Consider the following 18,565-nt stretch of genomic DNA (forward strand, 5'->3'; position numbering starts at 1 on the left):
TTTTGTGTGTGCCATGGATTTAATGTGGGGTTCATGTGGAGGGCTAGGCTGGGGCACAGGTTTATTTAAAGAAATTATAGTGTATTTATCTGCCATCACTCTATTGGGTAAAATCTGATTACATGCAAGCATCACCTAGTGAGGAGCTTGAGAAAGTCTGTGCTTGTGACCTCCTCCTAGAAGAAATACATCCTCTCACAGAGACTCCAAGAGGAGATAAAATTGGGTTAGCGTGCTCTCTTGTTATGACCATATTTCTGTGAATTTCTCAGTTCAGATCACTAGAAAATTATAAATGCCAAGCAATGAGAACCCAATACACAAAGAGCCCCCTACCAGATAATACCAAGGGATACAAATTCCCAGAAGCAGGCTTAATGGAAAATGTGGACCGTTTCAGTTAAAAGATGACAAAGACAGAGGAAGAGAGAATATGAAAGTATCCTAATGAGCATTTAGCGTTAAGAAGACTTTCTGTGGAACAGCCTCAGTGGCATTTCCCTGCACCGCACGTTTCCACAGGAAAAAAAAGAAAAAGGAAAGAAAGACTTAAGCTTTAAAAATTCATGCTAATTCTGAATTATTCAATGATACCCCCCCCCCCCCCCGCCTCTACATCGTAGGAGATGGAGAGAAAGAGAAAGAGAAGGAAAGAGGGAGACAGGGAGAGATGGTTATCCCATGATGATGAGCAGAGGTAGGAGAGAGGGCAAGGAAAGGCCAGTGAGCATTAGGGATTCTTCACTTCCTGGGGAATGCCCGCTTCAGATGAACACGAACAAGCACGTGCACGCAGGCACACACACCCACACACACACACCCACCCACACACACACACACACACACACACACACACACACACACACACACACACACACACACACACACACACACACACACACACACACACACACACACACACACACACACACACACACACACACACACACACACACACACACACACACACACACACACACAGAAGTGCAAACAATGGTGGGGTTTGCCAAGGTTAAGAGGTTTATCATTCCTCAAGAGCAGGCGGGCAGACAGACAGATGCATAATACCAAGCAGTGGGGTTACGGAAATGGAGGGGAGGTGGAGGAATGCGGAGAACTCAGGTGCCCTCTGCTCCACATTCAGAGGGAGAGAAGGACAAAGTAGGCGATGAGGGGGGAAAATTTGTGTTCAAGAAGCATGTGGCTGACGTCTGATGTGTGTCTTGCGTGCACATGAGTGTATGTGTGTTAGCGGGTGACATAATCCAGAGTGGTGATGGTGGTGGTGGTGGTGGGGGGGTTGGGGTCAGTCAGCTGAGCCAGTTCTATGAATGAAAGGTGACGGCGAGGTCGAGTTTGTTTATGTTCTACATTCCAGTCCTCATTAATCACTACTCACACTCCACTGACACCACAACTACACACACATATACGCACCCTCTCCACCCCTTCTCCCCCCCCAGCTCGTTGGACAAGCTCTCTCAGTGACATCATTGGCCTGTCAGTCTACGTGCATAAAGGCTGGTAGGCTGTGTGTGGGGCAGTTTGCACTTTGCAACAAGAAAGCATAGATAGTAGATCAAGACAGAGACATAAAGAGGAAATGGATGGGATTTTACTAGCCTGGTATTCAAAACGTTTATAACAGATTTGACCCAACACAGAGAGTTTTAGATTTTGGGGTATGAAAGTAAAATAATCTCTCCCCTTTCTTCTGAGGAGGTTATGTTTTCGTTTGTTTGTCAGCAAGATTATATAAGATAATTCTTATTTTTTCATCCTTGTTAACATTGCGAGATACAGTAGGGCATTTGTGCTGGGTTTATGTGGTGTCAGAAAAATTATTGGTTTATAAAATGTAATGTAATCACTTAAATAATATTACAATCATCAAGCAAATGACGCATTGCAACAAACAATTAAGTGTGTGTAGACTGGAAGTAAAAGCCTCTCTCACTATTGGCAGATATTTATTTGTTGAACATTATATTGTAATTTAAATGTTATCTTTTTTTTTTTTTTATCTCTAACTGGGTCTTATTTCCATAGCTTTGACTGTCATTAGTTACGATAATTTGATAAAAGTGATTGCAAATATCAGAAAAAAAAGCAACACTGCTACACTTAAGTCAGATTGAGCATTCAGACAACCGTAAAGGTTGTATACAAGTCAACAGTAGCCAGATTATCTTTGCTGCTTTATTTGGAGGTAAAAGTGGGTGCGCCTGTACACAGGAACATATCCCTCCGTCTCTTGGTTTCCTGAAATATTGCGGCATGAATGAAATTAATTTTAAAAACAGCACAATAGACAATTTATCATATCATTTGATTGATTCAACCACAGGAATTGCATAGGTTAGGTTGATTCTTTCACAGCTACAGTATTACAGCTCAAAGTTGAACCAGGAAGTATGTCTACAAACTGTGATGAAGGTTTATAACAGACACCCCCCCACCCCCTGATTACGCTTTAAAATAGGCATGTTTCCAAATGCACTATTAGCACGAATCAAATACTTTGTAGAGAAAGCTTTTTTTGGTCTCATCTAACATTAGTGTTACAGCACTAGCTGCAAAGGTACAATTCTCCTGAGGACCATCCCTCTCTACATATGCAGGTAATATAAAAATTATGCAGCAGGTCTCACTTCAATCAAGTGCTGCAGCATAAGCTTTACAGTTTAATGCTGCATATCCAAAAAGGGGGTCCAAACCTCACAAGTATTGACCTTCTCATATTCCACAATATAGACCCTCTCTCTGATCGTGTGTACCATTGTGCCATCAGCTCACATGGGCAAAATGACATCCTGTGAAATTGGTGTGATTAGGTTCTTTTGAATAGTTGGGGGCTGAATTGTAAATTATAAAGTGTTATGAGCAAGAGGGAATATGAATTCATTCACTTGTGTTTATATATATATATGTGTGTACCTCACGCGTACTTTATGTATGTGTGTGTGTATGCAAATGAGGGCAGATGCTCTTTTCCACCCACTAGGAAAAAGCAATCTGCAGTGTCTCAGGTAGGTGAAGTGCTCTGATGTTCTATTTAATAGCCAGGGTCACTTTTCTCATCTCTGCTGCAAATTAGAGACGTGACCTTACCGCTCCATATCTCTCAAAGTCTTTCTCTCCCCTCTTCTGATCCTCATGTCATAATTGTACACAGGGACACAAGGCGCAAACAGATAATATACACAAACATAAAATGCAACCTTTGTGCTATGGTGCTGCACCAAAATAATATTACTTAACCTCCAAAGCACTGTAATCAAATAAAGGCGAGGCCTCAGGTTTGAGGTGCAAGCGGTGATCGTATCGTGGCTCACCTTCATTAAACTAAGAATTCTCTCATCAAAACGGTGCTAATGTTCACTCGTCTCTCTTGGGTTTCAAGGTGTGTTCATGTATTCATGTTGCATTCTTGTATACTATTTTTAATCATAATGTAGCACACACTGGCTGGCCATGGTACTGTACGTTGTTAAAGGGGCAACTCTGCCAAATTACAAAAACATTTTCTCTGTTAGTTTAGCAGTATTTGGATTGAAGATTCTGATGAGGTTTCTCTTGTGTAAATGCAGTGAGCGCCAAAAGTGCTCAGGTCAGGCAGTTTTTTTTTCATCAGCCCATAGCCCAGACAAAGTGTACATATAGACAACAGACTGGACACAGGAGTATGTCAGAGAGAAAAACAACAGACTGAGCATTGAGGGTATGGTTCAAAATGAAAAAAGTAGTAAATACAAATAAAAATAGATAAACAAATACCCCCCCTCCCAAAAAAGAAGAAGTCTAAATAAATAAGTAACGTTGATGTAATGATACATAAGCAATACAAACTCATATATAATTAACTCAAATGATTTCCATTTTTTTTGTTGTTTGGGTGAAATGACCCTTTAACTGTCAGTACCTTTATGAACTGTCTTTGCAGTGTTGCATATACATGGTCAATTGATGTTTTTGGCTTGTAATGAATCACACACACAGTAGCTACTATAATATAGCATGCATTATTAACATTACCTTTTATTTCCTTTCTAAATTAACCTCATAGCTTATTGGCTGCTAAATTGAATGTGCCTGTTTGTTTCGGCCAAATGAGTTAACTCTTTGCAACTTTGTCTGTCACCAAAACCTAAACTGGGAAATAAATGTACACAACCAGCTAAATTAAACTCTTCTATAAATCTGCAAATGCATTTCATATTCCTGCCAGTCCTTCAAGAGGCATGGTGGTTACCTTCACTAAGAGGTCTCTGTCTCAGCTGCAAAGCTTTTTATTGTGGTGATGTGTTTGTCACATTGTCATGAATACAGATCACTCTTTCTCTGATGATTCCTGACACCTGTAGTTTGATCAGCAGCACCTGTTGTTCAGCTGCCGACAGATGGGAGAGTGGCGTCGTGAACACCCCCAGCGAACGAGTCTGTTATCAGGCCTTACCAGGTGAGGGTGGCTGGATCTTGACCTGCTTCCTGCTGTCCCCTCCAGCCATGCTGCTGCCGCTGCTGCTGTTGTCTGCCGGCGGATCTTCTCCCCTCTCCATCTTACACTCGTAGGCAAAAAGATATTGGATGTACTGCTTCTTGAGCGAGCTGGCAGAGCTGCTGGATGTACCTACGCTCAGGTTGGTGGAGAGCTCGCGCCACTTCTTGTTCTTGTTTACCTGAGTTGTTGAGGTTTGGGGGAAGGACAAATGGACAAAAAATGAGGATCAGTAATTCCAGTGTGCACAATTGTGCTCATGTCCTCTCTCTATACAGCAATGCATCCAAGTAGCATCAGTCACACACTTGTCATTTTGCTTGGAGTATGGTCGACCACAGACTGCTGAATTTAATAAAAAACATAATCAATTCCATGACTGTGCACTTAATATTGTTGTACTTACTCTAACCACAGAGTTGCAGGTCACTCTTGAATATTGCACATACTTTTCACATTGCTGTTTTTAATCTGACAGCAAAAGAGTACCACATAAAACGGCATATTGACACTCCTGACCACACTTTTTTAATCTGGGGCTGTTTTTCATGGTTCAGTAGAAGAAATCCCAACACCACAACATACAACATTTTAGACAATAGTGCACTTCCAGTTTTGCAGCAGTTTAGGGAAGGTCATTTCCCATTTCAATACCACAAAGTCTCAGGTCATAAAGCAATTTCCATAAAGAAATTATTTTCCAGATTTCAGTGTGGAAGAGCGTGACTGGCCTGAAGAGAGCCCTGACCTAAACCTCATCCATCCAACTGAACTGAAACACTGACTGTGAGCCAGGCCCTATCACCCAACATCAGCAGCTGATCCTCGCAGGTTCCAAAATCTTGTTAGGAGTCCTTCCAAGAAAAGTGGAGACTATTAACCTCTTCCACTTCACCCTCACTATCACAGGCCGATATGTTTTGTCTTCTTTAGGTGGAACAGGGGATCTTTGGGGGACAGAAGATGCCACATAGTAATGGTATTCATCTTTTAAAAGCTGGAAACCTGAGGATTAATTTAATATGAAGCAGTGTGTCAAATCTTTCTACTCATAAATCTATAATAAACATTGTGTTTTGGATTTGCACCTATTTAAATTTTGAAAGTTTATAGTGTATAAGGGCTTAGAAAGATATGATAGAAATATACGTATGATGGCCATTGCCATGCTCTATTCTGTTTCATAAGTTTGGGTTGATACTATTTGTTACACAGATTTGGTGCTAAATTAAAAAAAAATGTAATCACTTGATAATGACAAAGATCCTACATAGTTCCTAAATACCACATTAAGCCTTGAGGAACACCATAAAAAAAAAATCAATGCGTTGATTATGTATCAAAAAACTTTGGATATTTGGAGATTTCTGCAATAATTGCATCTTTGGGTGATGGGATGGTGAGCAACATTCAGGAATGCCCTTATTGTCAATAAACCTAGGAAAGCCATCAATCCTCTGAATGCCTTAGGTCTCTAGTTCGTGGTTGTAAAGTTTCATGAGGCTGTGATTATCCTAGAAGTCACAACAGGTTTCAAGTTTCCAAAAATGGTCTCAATAAAATGAAATGGCTACTATGGGGACTAACATCATTACTCATTGAATCCTTAAGAGTGCATAGGATTAGCATAAAGTGGGCTTGTCTGTAAAGTGGAGACTCGTGGGTACCCATAGAACCTATTTTCATTGAGATATCTTGAAGTGAGTGTTTGATGGATGCTGTCTAGTTTCATATGATACCTTCTATCTTTAAAACCTGCTCCAGCCTCTGAAATACAGCTGAGGACACCAGCGTCAGCGAGGAGGGGAAGGGGTTACAGCATAAGATGCCCATGGCTTGGTGAATAAGAGACTGTAAGTAATGTTTGTCCATATACTTTTGGCCAAGTAGTGTTTACCATTTCCTGTTTTCTCTAGGTTTCCTGTAAAGCTCCCACCATTAGTGTGTATAGCTTTATATGTTTTACATTTTTATTCCATGCGGGTTGACACATGGAGCTTTCTCAGAACTCAAGTATTGTGAAATTTGGAATAGGAATTAGGAATATGGGTTTTCCAAGATTAACTTCATTCTCTTGAGTACACCCCTCATCATTTACAAGCTCGCCATATGCTCTGCTGATTCACACGTTACTGGAGAATATTAAATAGCGGATGCTGATGCTGAGGATATGTTGCTGCTGAGAATACTTTTTTGAACTGTGTGATCTATCTGTTATCTCTTGCATTTCCTTGTCTCAGTACGCTGTGCAATAACAATCAAGGTCAATCTAATATCATCCCAACATAACAACATCAAGTGTGTTCCCTAAACGTTACCATGGCGAGGCCTCCTATCTCTCGAACAGCTATGTAGAGCTTCCAGAGGTCTAGCGGCTTCTTGCCCACAACCGGTAGCTGGGCAACAGGCGTGCCCCTCTCCTCCATGAAGGTCAGGTACCGCTCCACCCAGCCCCGCCTCTCCGGCTCCACACCCAGCTCAAAAAGCCGCGTGATTCGCTCCCCAGTGAGGGAGGAGGAGTTAGGGTTGGCTTTCTGGTCAGGGATGCAGAGGTAAAAAGAGGCTTATGGTAATGGAAATGGAACGTAACAATGTGACCTTAAACACGCTACATTTATGTTAATTTATACAATCTTTTTTATCATAGAGTACTTTATGTGTACCATATATATGTGTGTATGCACAATAATACTCTTTTTATCCCAGGCTTGACATGTGTGGACACATCATTTACATAACTTTCTAAATGCTAATTTGGGGAATTCATGCACAGTATGTACATTCTAGTAGAGATAGTCTATTCTGCAGTTTATTTTACTTTGCTGCCTGTATCATACTGTTGTTTTCTGTTAAACCAACCCACTCTCCCTATGAGGATCATTAAAGTTTCATCCCATATTTACACAATCTGAAGTAGGCCCTTGGTTGAATCACCAAGCAAAAATAAACACTTCTTTAGAGCTTGTTCAGTGTGCAGCCTGTGTTTAGGTGTTGTTTAAGTTCATTCACAGCACATGCATATCCCTCAAATTCAAATTAGTGGACAAAGTTTAATCTCACACAGCCATGCCTGGTTCCAGTCCAAGTTTTGAAAAGACTTCTGTGCTCTAAGAACCAGCTTTGTATCATATAATTACACAATAATCCTTCAGTCATACATGAATAAAGCTTTTACTGACATTATTGTCCATAAAGAGAAATCCACTTTGATTCACTGATCGTTAAGTCGCTTTGTTTGGTTTTGTTTGTTTGTGACAATATGTTAATGTAATTCCTGCACTTATTTAGTAAACGCACACATTCATCCAACAGTGTTTGAGTTTTTCTAGTGCTTACAGGACTGGAGGGGGTCTTGAGGGGCCAGGGGGGGCTGCTGATGCTGTCGCTGTCGTCTCCATGGTAGGAGGACAGGCTAGCTGGGCTAGGCGAGAGGGGAGAGGGCACGGGCAGGGCACCTCCTGGTGTGGCTGGCTGGGACACACACTGCTGGGAGCTACTGTTGCTGTTATTGTTGCTGTAGCCATCCTGTAGCTGGGAGGAGAGGGAGAAGAAGAGGGCTTTAATTTTCTTTGTATAAAAGCATCCATCACTGTGTTCTTTCACGCACCTGCTCTGCTGCTGTCCACACAACAGTGAGGAGATAACCCAAAACGAGTTAGTGTGTGTGCGTACGGACATACAGACACATGTTTGTGTGTGTGTGTTTGTGTGTGTATGTGTTTGTGTGTGTGTGTGTGTGCGTGTAAGTGTGTGTGTTTGTGGTGTAATGCATATGTTTGGATCCCAAAGTGCATAAAGTGTTAGCCTAAAGTGCAGTACATATATTTAGTTACTTTCCACCACTGAAATGACCTTATAGCCAGGGCAGTAAGTGTTTGTGTGTGTGTGTGTGTGAAAGATTTTGCATGCGTTACTGCTATTGTGTCTTTGTCTCCATGCATAAATGCATGTGTTTGCATGCCAGGGATATAGAATGCATGCAGATTAGCATGTATTAGTCAGTGTCTTCTTCATCGGTGTGTGTGTGTGAATCTCAGTCTAGTCCTTCAATGCATTTGTGTGTGTGTGTGTGTGTGTGTGTTTCTGGTGTGTGAGTGTGAAAGAGACTGCGAAAGAGGGAACAACAGCTTGACAAGTGCTTCTGGTCTGTGTACAGAATGCTCATGTCAGCAAAACCTTATCTTTCTCCCTCCCTCTTTCTCTTTCTATCTCTCGCTCTCCTACTCTCTCTCTCTCTCTTGGCAGACAGATCATCTCTTTTGGGAGCACTGGGGGTCTTTCTGGCTGCTCTGACTGCCTTAAATAATTCAAAAGGCCCTACTACCGTAATCAGCAAAAGAAAAGACAGGGATTAGTAGGGAAAGTCTTGTAGTGGATGTGATGGAAGCGTGTGAGTGTGTTTGTGCATGTCTGTGTGTGTGAGAGACAGAGAGAGAGAGAGAGAGAGAGAGAGAGAGAGAGAGAGAGAGAGAGAGAGAGAGAGAGAGAGAGAAGCGAGAGATAGAGGGTTTTTTTTTATAGCAAAAACAAGGGGAGGGGGTAGAAAAGAGCAAAGAGCAGAGTTCTGTTGTTGCTGAGCTGAGCCAAACCGAGCTGCAATTGTAGGGCAAAATGAGAAGTCAGCATTGTGTATTGGGACTTGTGTGTTTTTGTGCAAGTGTGAGGCACTGAGGAGAAGGAGTGCTTAAGAGAAGGTCGGTGTATATATGTGTGTGTGACTTACTGGAAAGGTGTGTGCGTGTGGCTTCTTGTCTTTTTGTTAAATAAAATAAATGAAGAAATATGCGTGTGTGTGTGTGTATCAGCTGTATTTCCGTGTTGTGTTTGAATGTGTCTACATGCATGTGTGTACTGCAGATGCCGAGCCCTCTCTTTCTTTCTTTCTTTCATTCTTTCTGTGTCTCTCTCTTTTTTTGCAGCTCGGGCTGCCAAAACATCAGCAAGAAGAGAGTGCTGGGGGCAAAAACAAAGCGAGGAAAACATTAGGAATAGTAAATGTTAGACAAATCATTAAATATGGTGAAAAAACTACATCCCACTCTGCTGTGGCAGCATATGCTGATCAGATTTGGTTTGCTTCATTAAGGGAGCAAAAAACAAAACAAAACAAAAAAAAAGGGAGGGAACGGCAAAGAAAGAAGGCAAGAGGAAAAAAGTTCAAGGAGGTACCTTTGGTTTATGAGGCTCGTTGGCGGGGCCCGCATCGTCTTTTACGTCGGCTTTTGGTTTACCATCTGGGCTCATCATTGCATCTGCAGACATTCCAATGGCTCCTTCACCAAGAATGAGAACACATTTACTAAAAAAAACATTTGTACGGAAACTAATAAAGGAAGAGACTGAATAAAAACATTTAGTGAGAGATATCTGTGGGCAGATAAGCTTTGCTATTTGGCTTTAAAAATCACATGGTCTGAAGTTAACCAAAGCTGAAGTAAAGTTTTTGTTTTGGATTTGTTTTGTTTTTACATATAAAAAAACTTTGGCCAACAGGTATGCTTTCACCACAGAAGAAGATATACTAATTTCTGTATTACAGTTAAATCAATATGTTTTAACTCCCTCAAATGAACGGCGCCCTCTTTGTGTGTGCTGAAAGCCACTTGATAACGGTTTGCATAATATCAAGACAGAGTCTGACATTGTAAAATGGTTTAAATAATATGTTATTTCGTTCTGTGTTCTCAAGGCCTCTCTAGAGTCTGTCCAGCCATACATCTCAAAGGGAAGATTGTGAAAGAAAAAATTGCTGATTACAAAAGACACAAGATAAGACTGCATGAAAAGAAAGCCAGCACGCTCTTTCAACCTTGTCGGCTGCACATCCTCAGTCTTGGAGAACTCCTGGATGTTCTCACATATTCAAAGTGGCAACAGAATGGGAAGGTTAGCATTCAAGAGTTGTTTGCTGACAAGGAGGCTTGTTTCTGTTTTCAAAAGACATTTGTGTACCTTCACGAGGTCTCTAATTGAAGAAGAGTTGAGATCCTTCAAGACTATTTTTTATAGTGCCAGCTGCATATTTCTTATTAACACAAAGAAGGGGTCCTTGAATGCAAGGCTCCCTTCTTACTTTTCCCTTGTGTGCTGCGGCACAGTGGGAAAAACTAATGGCTATATACTGTGCCCAGGGGCAAACCAGATGAGTTTTGAGGAACCTTGGCACTCTAATTCCTTTGAAGTTTTCCAAATGTCACGCATTCTGATATTTGGTTTTGAATAAAAGGTGCCTTTCATTTTGGGAGCCACAGTGCTCTCCGAGGTGCGTTTAGCAACAATGCAACAAGGTGAAAGGCTGGAAGAAAAGGGGATGCACCACATTAATCTTTGCTCCATGTAGGGCCAGCTCTGCAGGAAAAGTAAGAGCTTGGAGAAAGTAACTCTCTTGATTTCTTAGCCTTTTACTATCTTTTGTCCCTTTTAGCCCCCCCCCATCTCTCTCTCTCTCTCTCTCTCTCTCTCTCTCTCTCTCTCTCTTTCTCTGTCTCTCTGTCTCTCTTTCTCTCTTTCTCTCTCTGTCTCTCTCTGTCTCTCTGTCTCTCTCTGAATGGAAACAATCCTGAGTTGGCTCTGCTGTACCTTCCATATAACACATAGGTTAATCTTGAGGGGCTCAGTGTACTGACTAATATTAACCCGGAGGGCTGTGATTTCTTATTCAACATAGGGTCATAAGCAAGCCGCAACCTCCGGGGCTGAAAAATGAAGCCAACATGGAAGTGCCAAAGTTCCTCAAATGATCACTTCAGGCTGGCTACAAAAGTGAGTCAATCCCAATAGACCCCCAAACTAAAATGCATAACATTATAGCAGAAACAACCATGTTTACAGCCTGGTAAAAACGGTGTTGGTCTCTATAGCTGATTTCCCACTTCATTAGAACTGTATTTTTTTATAACTTCTCCATTTTAATTATATAAATGTTTAATGTTATGCATATTTAAGGGCATGGCTCTTTGACTGACAGGTGGGTGCAGTCACAGGAGGCTAGCATAGACTGTAGAAAACATCACATTACTCCCATCCTGGCTTCGCTCCACTGGCTCCTTTGGACGTTTTGTTTTGTTCATTTTAAGATTTTACTGATCACTTTTAAGGCTTTTCAAGGACTAGACCCAGAATACATCTCAGACATGCTGACCCCATACGGGCCTGTTTGCAGCCTTAGATCCGCAGATGGGTATCTCTTAACTGTTGCAAGGCCGAGGCTCAAAACCAGAGGTGACCGGGCCTACTCTGTCAGAGCGCCTCGGCTTTGGAATGACCAGCCGGTGGAAAAAAGGTTTTTAAATCAATTCTTAAAACAAATTTTTAAAGACTTGCCTTCCTGTGATGCAGTCTTTTTTTTATCCTTTTATCTCATTACTCTTTTTTCTTTGCAAGCAAATTAAAATAATTAACTAATAAGCTAATAATAATTACCTTTGTCCTTTAATGCTGCTCCATCGCCCCCCTTTTTTTTCTTTACAATGAAAATATGGTTATGTTTTACCTTATTGGATTTTACTATTATTATTATTATTATTTTTAGTTTTGTTTACACTGTATATATGTGTGTATTTTGATGTGTTATGTCAAAGCACTTTGTAAACTGCTCTTTTTAAAGGTGCTTTACAAATGAAGTTATTATCATTATCATCATTATTATTATTATTATAATTAAAATTATTATTATTACTTGGCCCTCAGCTCCATCTATACTCCACCTATTTGCCCATTTTTGAATTAGCCAGGAGTGAGGCAACATCAGGAAGATTGTGATGGCTGGAGCCACCCACTTTGAGCCTCATTTTGGCTCTTTAGAAACCTATGAATGACTTCCCAGAGACTACTTCCATATTTTATACAGTCTTCTGTCATGGTGAGTGCAGTAGGAGGCTGTATGAATGGACTTGGATATGAAGGGAAATAAAGACATTATCTTCCTTGTAAGATATGTGTGTCGTTTAAATGCTGATATTTGTATTTACTAATATCAGCACCTGTATGTAAGTATTCAAACCTTTAGACAATATACCTGAAGCGGCCATATTGTAGGATGGACCTTGTGCGATGCCCATGGCTGAGCTGTTGTTTCCAGTTGGCTGGCTGTAGGGGACAGTGGTAGCCATGGTGCTCGCTTGGCTGATGCCGGGGCCTTGATAGTTACCCTGCCTACTACAGACAAAGGAGAAGGATGTTAGTAGAACTGATAAAGCTGAATCCAGTTGAGATTCACAATGTAATGACAGGCTGTGGAGAGATAAGTGGGTCACAGTGAAAGCTGCAAAAGAACAGAAGTCACAAAATCGTACAGAGATGATATTTGGCAGTCTGTCGCTGCCATACTGCTTTATTGTTGTAGTAAAAACCGAGCGGCATGTATATCTGAAAGTCACAATGAAAGCACAGTACACAACATATCCCTGATCAAACAAACAGCTCCTCTACAAGATTAAAGATGAGCATGCAGCATCAGAAAATAAATACTCCCATCCCCTCTTTGCTCCTCTCTTCTACAACCCCCCCCCTCTCTGCCACAAGTCATAATTTAACTAATTAAGGTGTGCTTTCGGAGAGGATCATGTTATTTGTTGCCATGGTGACAGCAGAAGTCAATCCCGCTCAATCTCCCTCCCTCTGGCTTCCTTCCCTCTCTCGTTCTCTCAGGCGACTCATCACATGTTGTTGCAAGTGACATCAGAGGGTTTATCTGCAACCTGCTGAATGCTAGCCATCCATGTATGTTTGTGTGTGTGCGAGTGTGTGTGTTGTGTGTGTGTGTGTGTGTGTGTGTGTGTGTGTGTGTGTGTGTGTGTGTGTGTGTGTGTGTGTGTGTGTGTGTGTGTGTGTGTGTGTGTGTGTGTGTGTGTGTGTGTGTGTGCGTGTGTGTGTGTGTGTGTGTGATTGAAGGCAACGTCTATCATTACAAGCCAGGCAGGCCAGAGCCAGTGACATGGGGGCTGAAAAGGAACACCGTTTGGAACTATTTCTATATCTCCTGCTGACTCAAGATTATCTCCTGGACAACCATATAAAAGGAGATTGGGAGAACGGGGGAGACAGATGGAGAGAAAAAACATGTGAGGTGAAGGGAGAAGGAGAGAGAGAGAGAGACCTGCAGTATTGAATAAATAAGAAAGGAAAGGTAGAAAATGAAAGATGAAACTAAATTAGTAAGGAAGACCGGAAGAGGAGAAGTTGGAAGGTGCCGACAACATGAAGGGAAAAGGTTCAAATGCAGAGGAAGAAATCATGGAAAGAAAACCGGAAGGAAGGAAGACATCAGAGGGACAATGTTAGGCAACGATAGACCACAAGGAGGAGTATTTGGCCCAAAATGCAACACGGTTTTATGTGGACGAAAAGAAAAATTCTATCCGGATTTATGTCAGTCAATTCCCTCCCTAAACTGGCATCTTTCTCTCTTTCACACAGACACATAGTGTAATACCTCATGTTGGAACTGATACACATAGCCTAAGAGGAGGAATTGGCTTGGTAAACCTCCCCATAATCTCATCTCACAGATGTAATTAGTCATAGAGCACGGCTGATGATACATATGTAATCCCTCTATGGGGGCCGAGGTGCACAGGGGATCTCCATGGCAAAGAAACAAGCTCACACCAAATCCATGCTTATCTGGCCCCATTTCTCTATAATGGGGGAAATATAGACTTCTTTGTCGTTGCCAACGTGTTCCCTAAAAAGCTTTGTGTGAGTCAAGACACAGAAATAAATGTACCTTTTTGATCGTTGCAACTCCTCTCTTTAGTAAAAATGTATGCTGCATGCTAACTCCAACAAAAGAGAAACCCGATAAGCCAGTATGGGAAAATAACTTTGGAGATGCCAAATGCCCGCAAACCTCATTTATCCATACTGTAAAAGCACCCCTCTCCCACCTTGAGCAATATACTGTAAGCAGAAGCTCTCATTTGAATGGTGAAATATCCAAATCAACAACAACAACAACAACAACAACAGTGGTTGGAGGTTTTCAACTGTGGCGCTCTCCCATTATGACTAATTCATGTCATAAAAAAGCCCATTAGAAAGCACTTGATGGAGGCATTGCACAGCGTTTAATCACACTTAATATATGCATGTGCTGCTATCGGGGGTGGGGGTGGGATAGGGGGGTGCAGCACATTCATCTTGCTCTCGGGCACCTTTGTGCCGGGAAAAAAAAACATCCTGTTGCCGCAGAGAGAGAGAAAGAGTGAGTGAAGGAGGGATGTATATAGAGGGAGAGGAAGAAAAGAAGAATCGAGGTGGATGGAAAGAGCGAAGGGAGAAGAGTAGTGTGTGGATGTGTCCCTGGTGGACCGATGGGGGGCGTATCTTCAGCTCAGAGCCCCAGAGCTGGAAGTAATCGCTGTTCCATGAGACTGAGCCGAGGGAACATAGTCTCAAACACACACACAAATACACACACACACACACACACACACACACACACACACACACACACACACACACACACACACACACACACACACACACACACACACACACACACACACACACACACACACACACACACACACACACACACACACACACACACACACACACACACACACACACACACAATAAGAAACGTATATCCTAACACATCAGGCCAGTGCACTCTCAGTTTGTTGTCTAGGAGTGGCCTGAGGAGGGAGAGAGAGAGAGAGAGAGAGAGAGAGAGAGAGAGAGAGAGAGAGAGAGAGAGAGAGAGAGAGAGAGAGAGAGAGAGCGAGAAAGAGTGCAGGGAAACTCAGATTTTTTTTAGGAAAGTTAGCGTGAGAGTTTTGACACATTATAGGAAAGATGTAAAATTCTGCTTTGGTGTTTGATCTTTTTTCGGCTTGTCTACACAAAAGGCCACAGCTGAAATAAAGGCCGTTGGAATGCATTAATAGAAACCAACGTTGTTTTGGCCAAACTTTCTATTAATACCACATCTATGGTACATCATGGGGTATCAGAGTAAATTATAATGCATTTACAATGCTTTATAATGATTTAAAAATGCAAGTGTCTTATGGATGCTCTTGACTAATTATGAACTAGAGGTTGACTGATGGGGCTTATAATACATTATGATGACCTTTACTCATCTCAACGATCAGCTGTAATGAGGACTCACAGTGTGCTATGACGGTCCATGCAATATCATAAGTTATCATTGTATAAAGTGAAGTACATATAGCTGCAGAATACATGCTTTATCATAATGTTTAATTGTTTGTGGTCAATAAAGTGTAATGCATTTTCATGCATTTAAAATTGATTATAATTATTATGTAAGAAAGATAGCATTATTGCACACTATGAGTCTGAATTACAACTGATTGTTGAGGAGAGTATAGGTGAGTATAGGTAGTGATAATGTATTAAAAACCCCATCAGTCAATCTTAAGTGTATAACTAGTCAAGGGCATCGATAAGACACTTAAACTCACAGTGTCACATCTATAAAGTTTTATGAATGTTGATAAAGTGCATCTGAAAGCTTTATATGTTTATGAGTGTAGTCATAAAGCATTATGAATGCATAATAATTCACTACAAAGGCCCCCATAACGCACTATATATGTGGTCTTCATAAAAAGTGTTAGCACCTTGTTTTTACCACTTCAAACTGACAATTATACTCTATTGTTCTTCCATTCATTCTATATAAATGCACTATCCTCGCTGTCCACTCTCTCCCTTGTTTTTTGCTTAACACACACACACACACACACACACACACACACACACACACACACACACCCACACACACACACACACACACACACACACACACACACACACACACACACACACACACACACACACACACACACACACACACACACACACACACACACACACACACACAGACACACAGACACACACAAAGCCATCTCCTTTCACTATTCAGTCCACATGTGTGAAGGGCATCGGAGAAGGCCACTTTCGCACCGTGGGGAGAGTATGTGTGTGTGTGTGTGTGTGTGTGTGTGTGTGTGTGTGCGTGCGTGTGTGTGTTTGAGCATGCCCTTGTGTTCATGTGCTGGGTGGGCGCTGTTGCCAAGGGGATGCCATGGTTACGAGGTGGCAGCCAACCAGCTGACGGTGTCTCTCTAGAAGTGGCAGTGCCTTTGTCCTTCATTCGTGGTGACAGGCTGCGCTGATGCCTCCCAGCGCTGCTAACTGGACGAGACAGCAGAAGCGTTGGGACTGCAGGAGTGTGTGATGGCTGAGCGTCCCTCCCTATCGATCCCTCTGCTTTGTGTGTGCGTGTGTGTGTAGAAGAAAGTGAGAGAAAAAGAGCCAGAGAGAGGCGGCTGGATGGAAGGATGGAGTGGATCGGCTGGAGGCCATGAATTATATATGGACCCAATCTGTTCTCGGGGCAGCTTGGGCTCATAGCTCCTCCAAACTCCTGACTCAACTCACCACACACACACACACACACACACACACACACAGACACACACACACACACACACACACACACACACACACACACACACACACACACACACACACATAAACGTGTATACACAGGGGCGACCAGAATCCCCCCCCCCCCGCACACACACACCACCACCACCACACACAAAAAATAAAAAGGACAGCTTTTAACATATTAAATCCAGAGAAAAGCTACTCTTCCCTTCTCCCTCCCCTCCTTCCCAAACATCAAACAGCTCAGGATGGATGGAGGAGAAGCCATTTATTTTGCCCATCTAATGAAAGCAGAGCGCTCCACGGCACTGCCAAGACTGCAAGCGACAAAGCACCACAGGCAGCGTGCCTCGTTCTTGACATTCAAGCGCTGCTCTTATTTATTTAGCAAATTTACTTACTAAGGAGGTCAGAAATGAATTATTTGGCGAGGATTTGCCTGGGAGCACTCTCCTCTCCTCTCTTCCTCCCTCTTCCAACATTTTTCTCCCTTCAATTTCCTTTGATTTACGGCTCCTTTTTTTTCTGAGCTTTGCTCTTCTTCTACTAAGTGCTTATTTTTTCGACACAGCCCGTCCCTATAGCTCCGGGAACTTTTTGTAGAGTGTCGCCGGCAGCGCTGGAAAGTCATTTGAAAAGCCAATTCTGTCCTCAGAAGCTGCTGCCAAGAAAAGCTTATACCTTTTAATACTTTCTGTTCTCTTCTCTTCTCCCCCAAAAAATCCCCATGTAGCCACAGCCTCTACAAAAAAATGTTTCTCCCAAACAAACTTGTAGCTCCTCCACACTGACAGGCTTGACGCCGTCCGTGTTATTTGAACATAACCTGTCAGGTTTTTTATGCTGCAATTCATCATACTGACAACTGGCAGCCTAGAGTCAACCTTTCATAAAACTGGTGCCGTTTTCCACAAAAATAATGTCATATCAAGATTGACCACCATCTATTTTTCTTATTAGCTAACAGTGCATGAACAAGCTACATTTAGAGACACGTTTTCTATGTAACTGCAAGAATAAACATAGATTACAAAAAATGGTGATAAGCAAGATTTTCTGCGACATAGCAGCCATAATAATTCACTGCTCTTTAGCACATTTAACTTTTAAAACGATAGGATTCTTTTTTATGTTCCCAAAACTCTCTAGGCCAACACTGTTTCCCCTTAACCACCAATAAAACTGATTAACTAATAAAAACGGAACATTTGTTTCTGATTCCAGAAAAACTCTGGAAAGGCTGGAAGGGGGAAAAAACACTCACGCCACACTTTATGAAGATTTAATCACGACCCACGCCTGCAGCCATGGGATACCAGAAGTGGCCCTCCTCTGCTCATTTGGCATTCTTTTCACCCAGTGTAATGAAGCTGGAGTGTGTCTACTAGTGTGTGAGGGTGTGTGTGTGAGTCAGGGGAGGATGCAGATAGGGGATGAGAGGTGGAAATTTGGAAGGATTATTGGTGTGGATGTAGTGAAGTGACATGTTCAAGAAAATTAAAAAAAGAGGAAGAGACCAGCAAATGACATCACTGCTACCTAGCCCCTGATTTGGAAAGTCGGGAGCGGGTGGCTGTGGCAGTTCATGCATCAAAGAGTGAAACTAGACATGTGCTACAGATGTATGTACTAACAACT

General features: G+C 42.0%; 1 protein-coding gene across 3 annotated transcripts in view; it reads right to left on the reverse strand.

Annotated features, from left to right (window-relative positions):
- The window catches only part of LOC310954539 (AT-rich interactive domain-containing protein 1B-like), a 189,295-nt gene that overhangs the window by 8,420 nt on the left and 162,310 nt on the right, over positions 1 to 18,565 (reverse strand). For all 3 annotated transcript variants that reach the window (XM_083924050.1, XM_083924051.1, XM_083924049.1), the window contains exons 10-14: positions 12,516 to 12,655; positions 9,668 to 9,771; positions 7,835 to 8,029; positions 6,817 to 7,032; positions 4,457 to 4,679 (exon numbers count right to left, since the gene is read on the reverse strand). In XM_083924050.1, the coding sequence (XP_083780176.1) occupies positions 4,457 to 4,679; positions 6,817 to 7,032; positions 7,835 to 8,029; positions 9,668 to 9,771; positions 12,516 to 12,655 (878 nt within the window). The remainder of the gene's footprint in view (positions 1 to 4,456; positions 4,680 to 6,816; positions 7,033 to 7,834; positions 8,030 to 9,667; positions 9,772 to 12,515; positions 12,656 to 18,565) is intronic.

Source organism: Echiichthys vipera (assembly GCF_963691815.1).
Source record: "Echiichthys vipera genome assembly, chromosome: 12".
NCBI lineage: Eukaryota > Metazoa > Chordata > Actinopteri > Perciformes > Trachinidae > Echiichthys > Echiichthys vipera.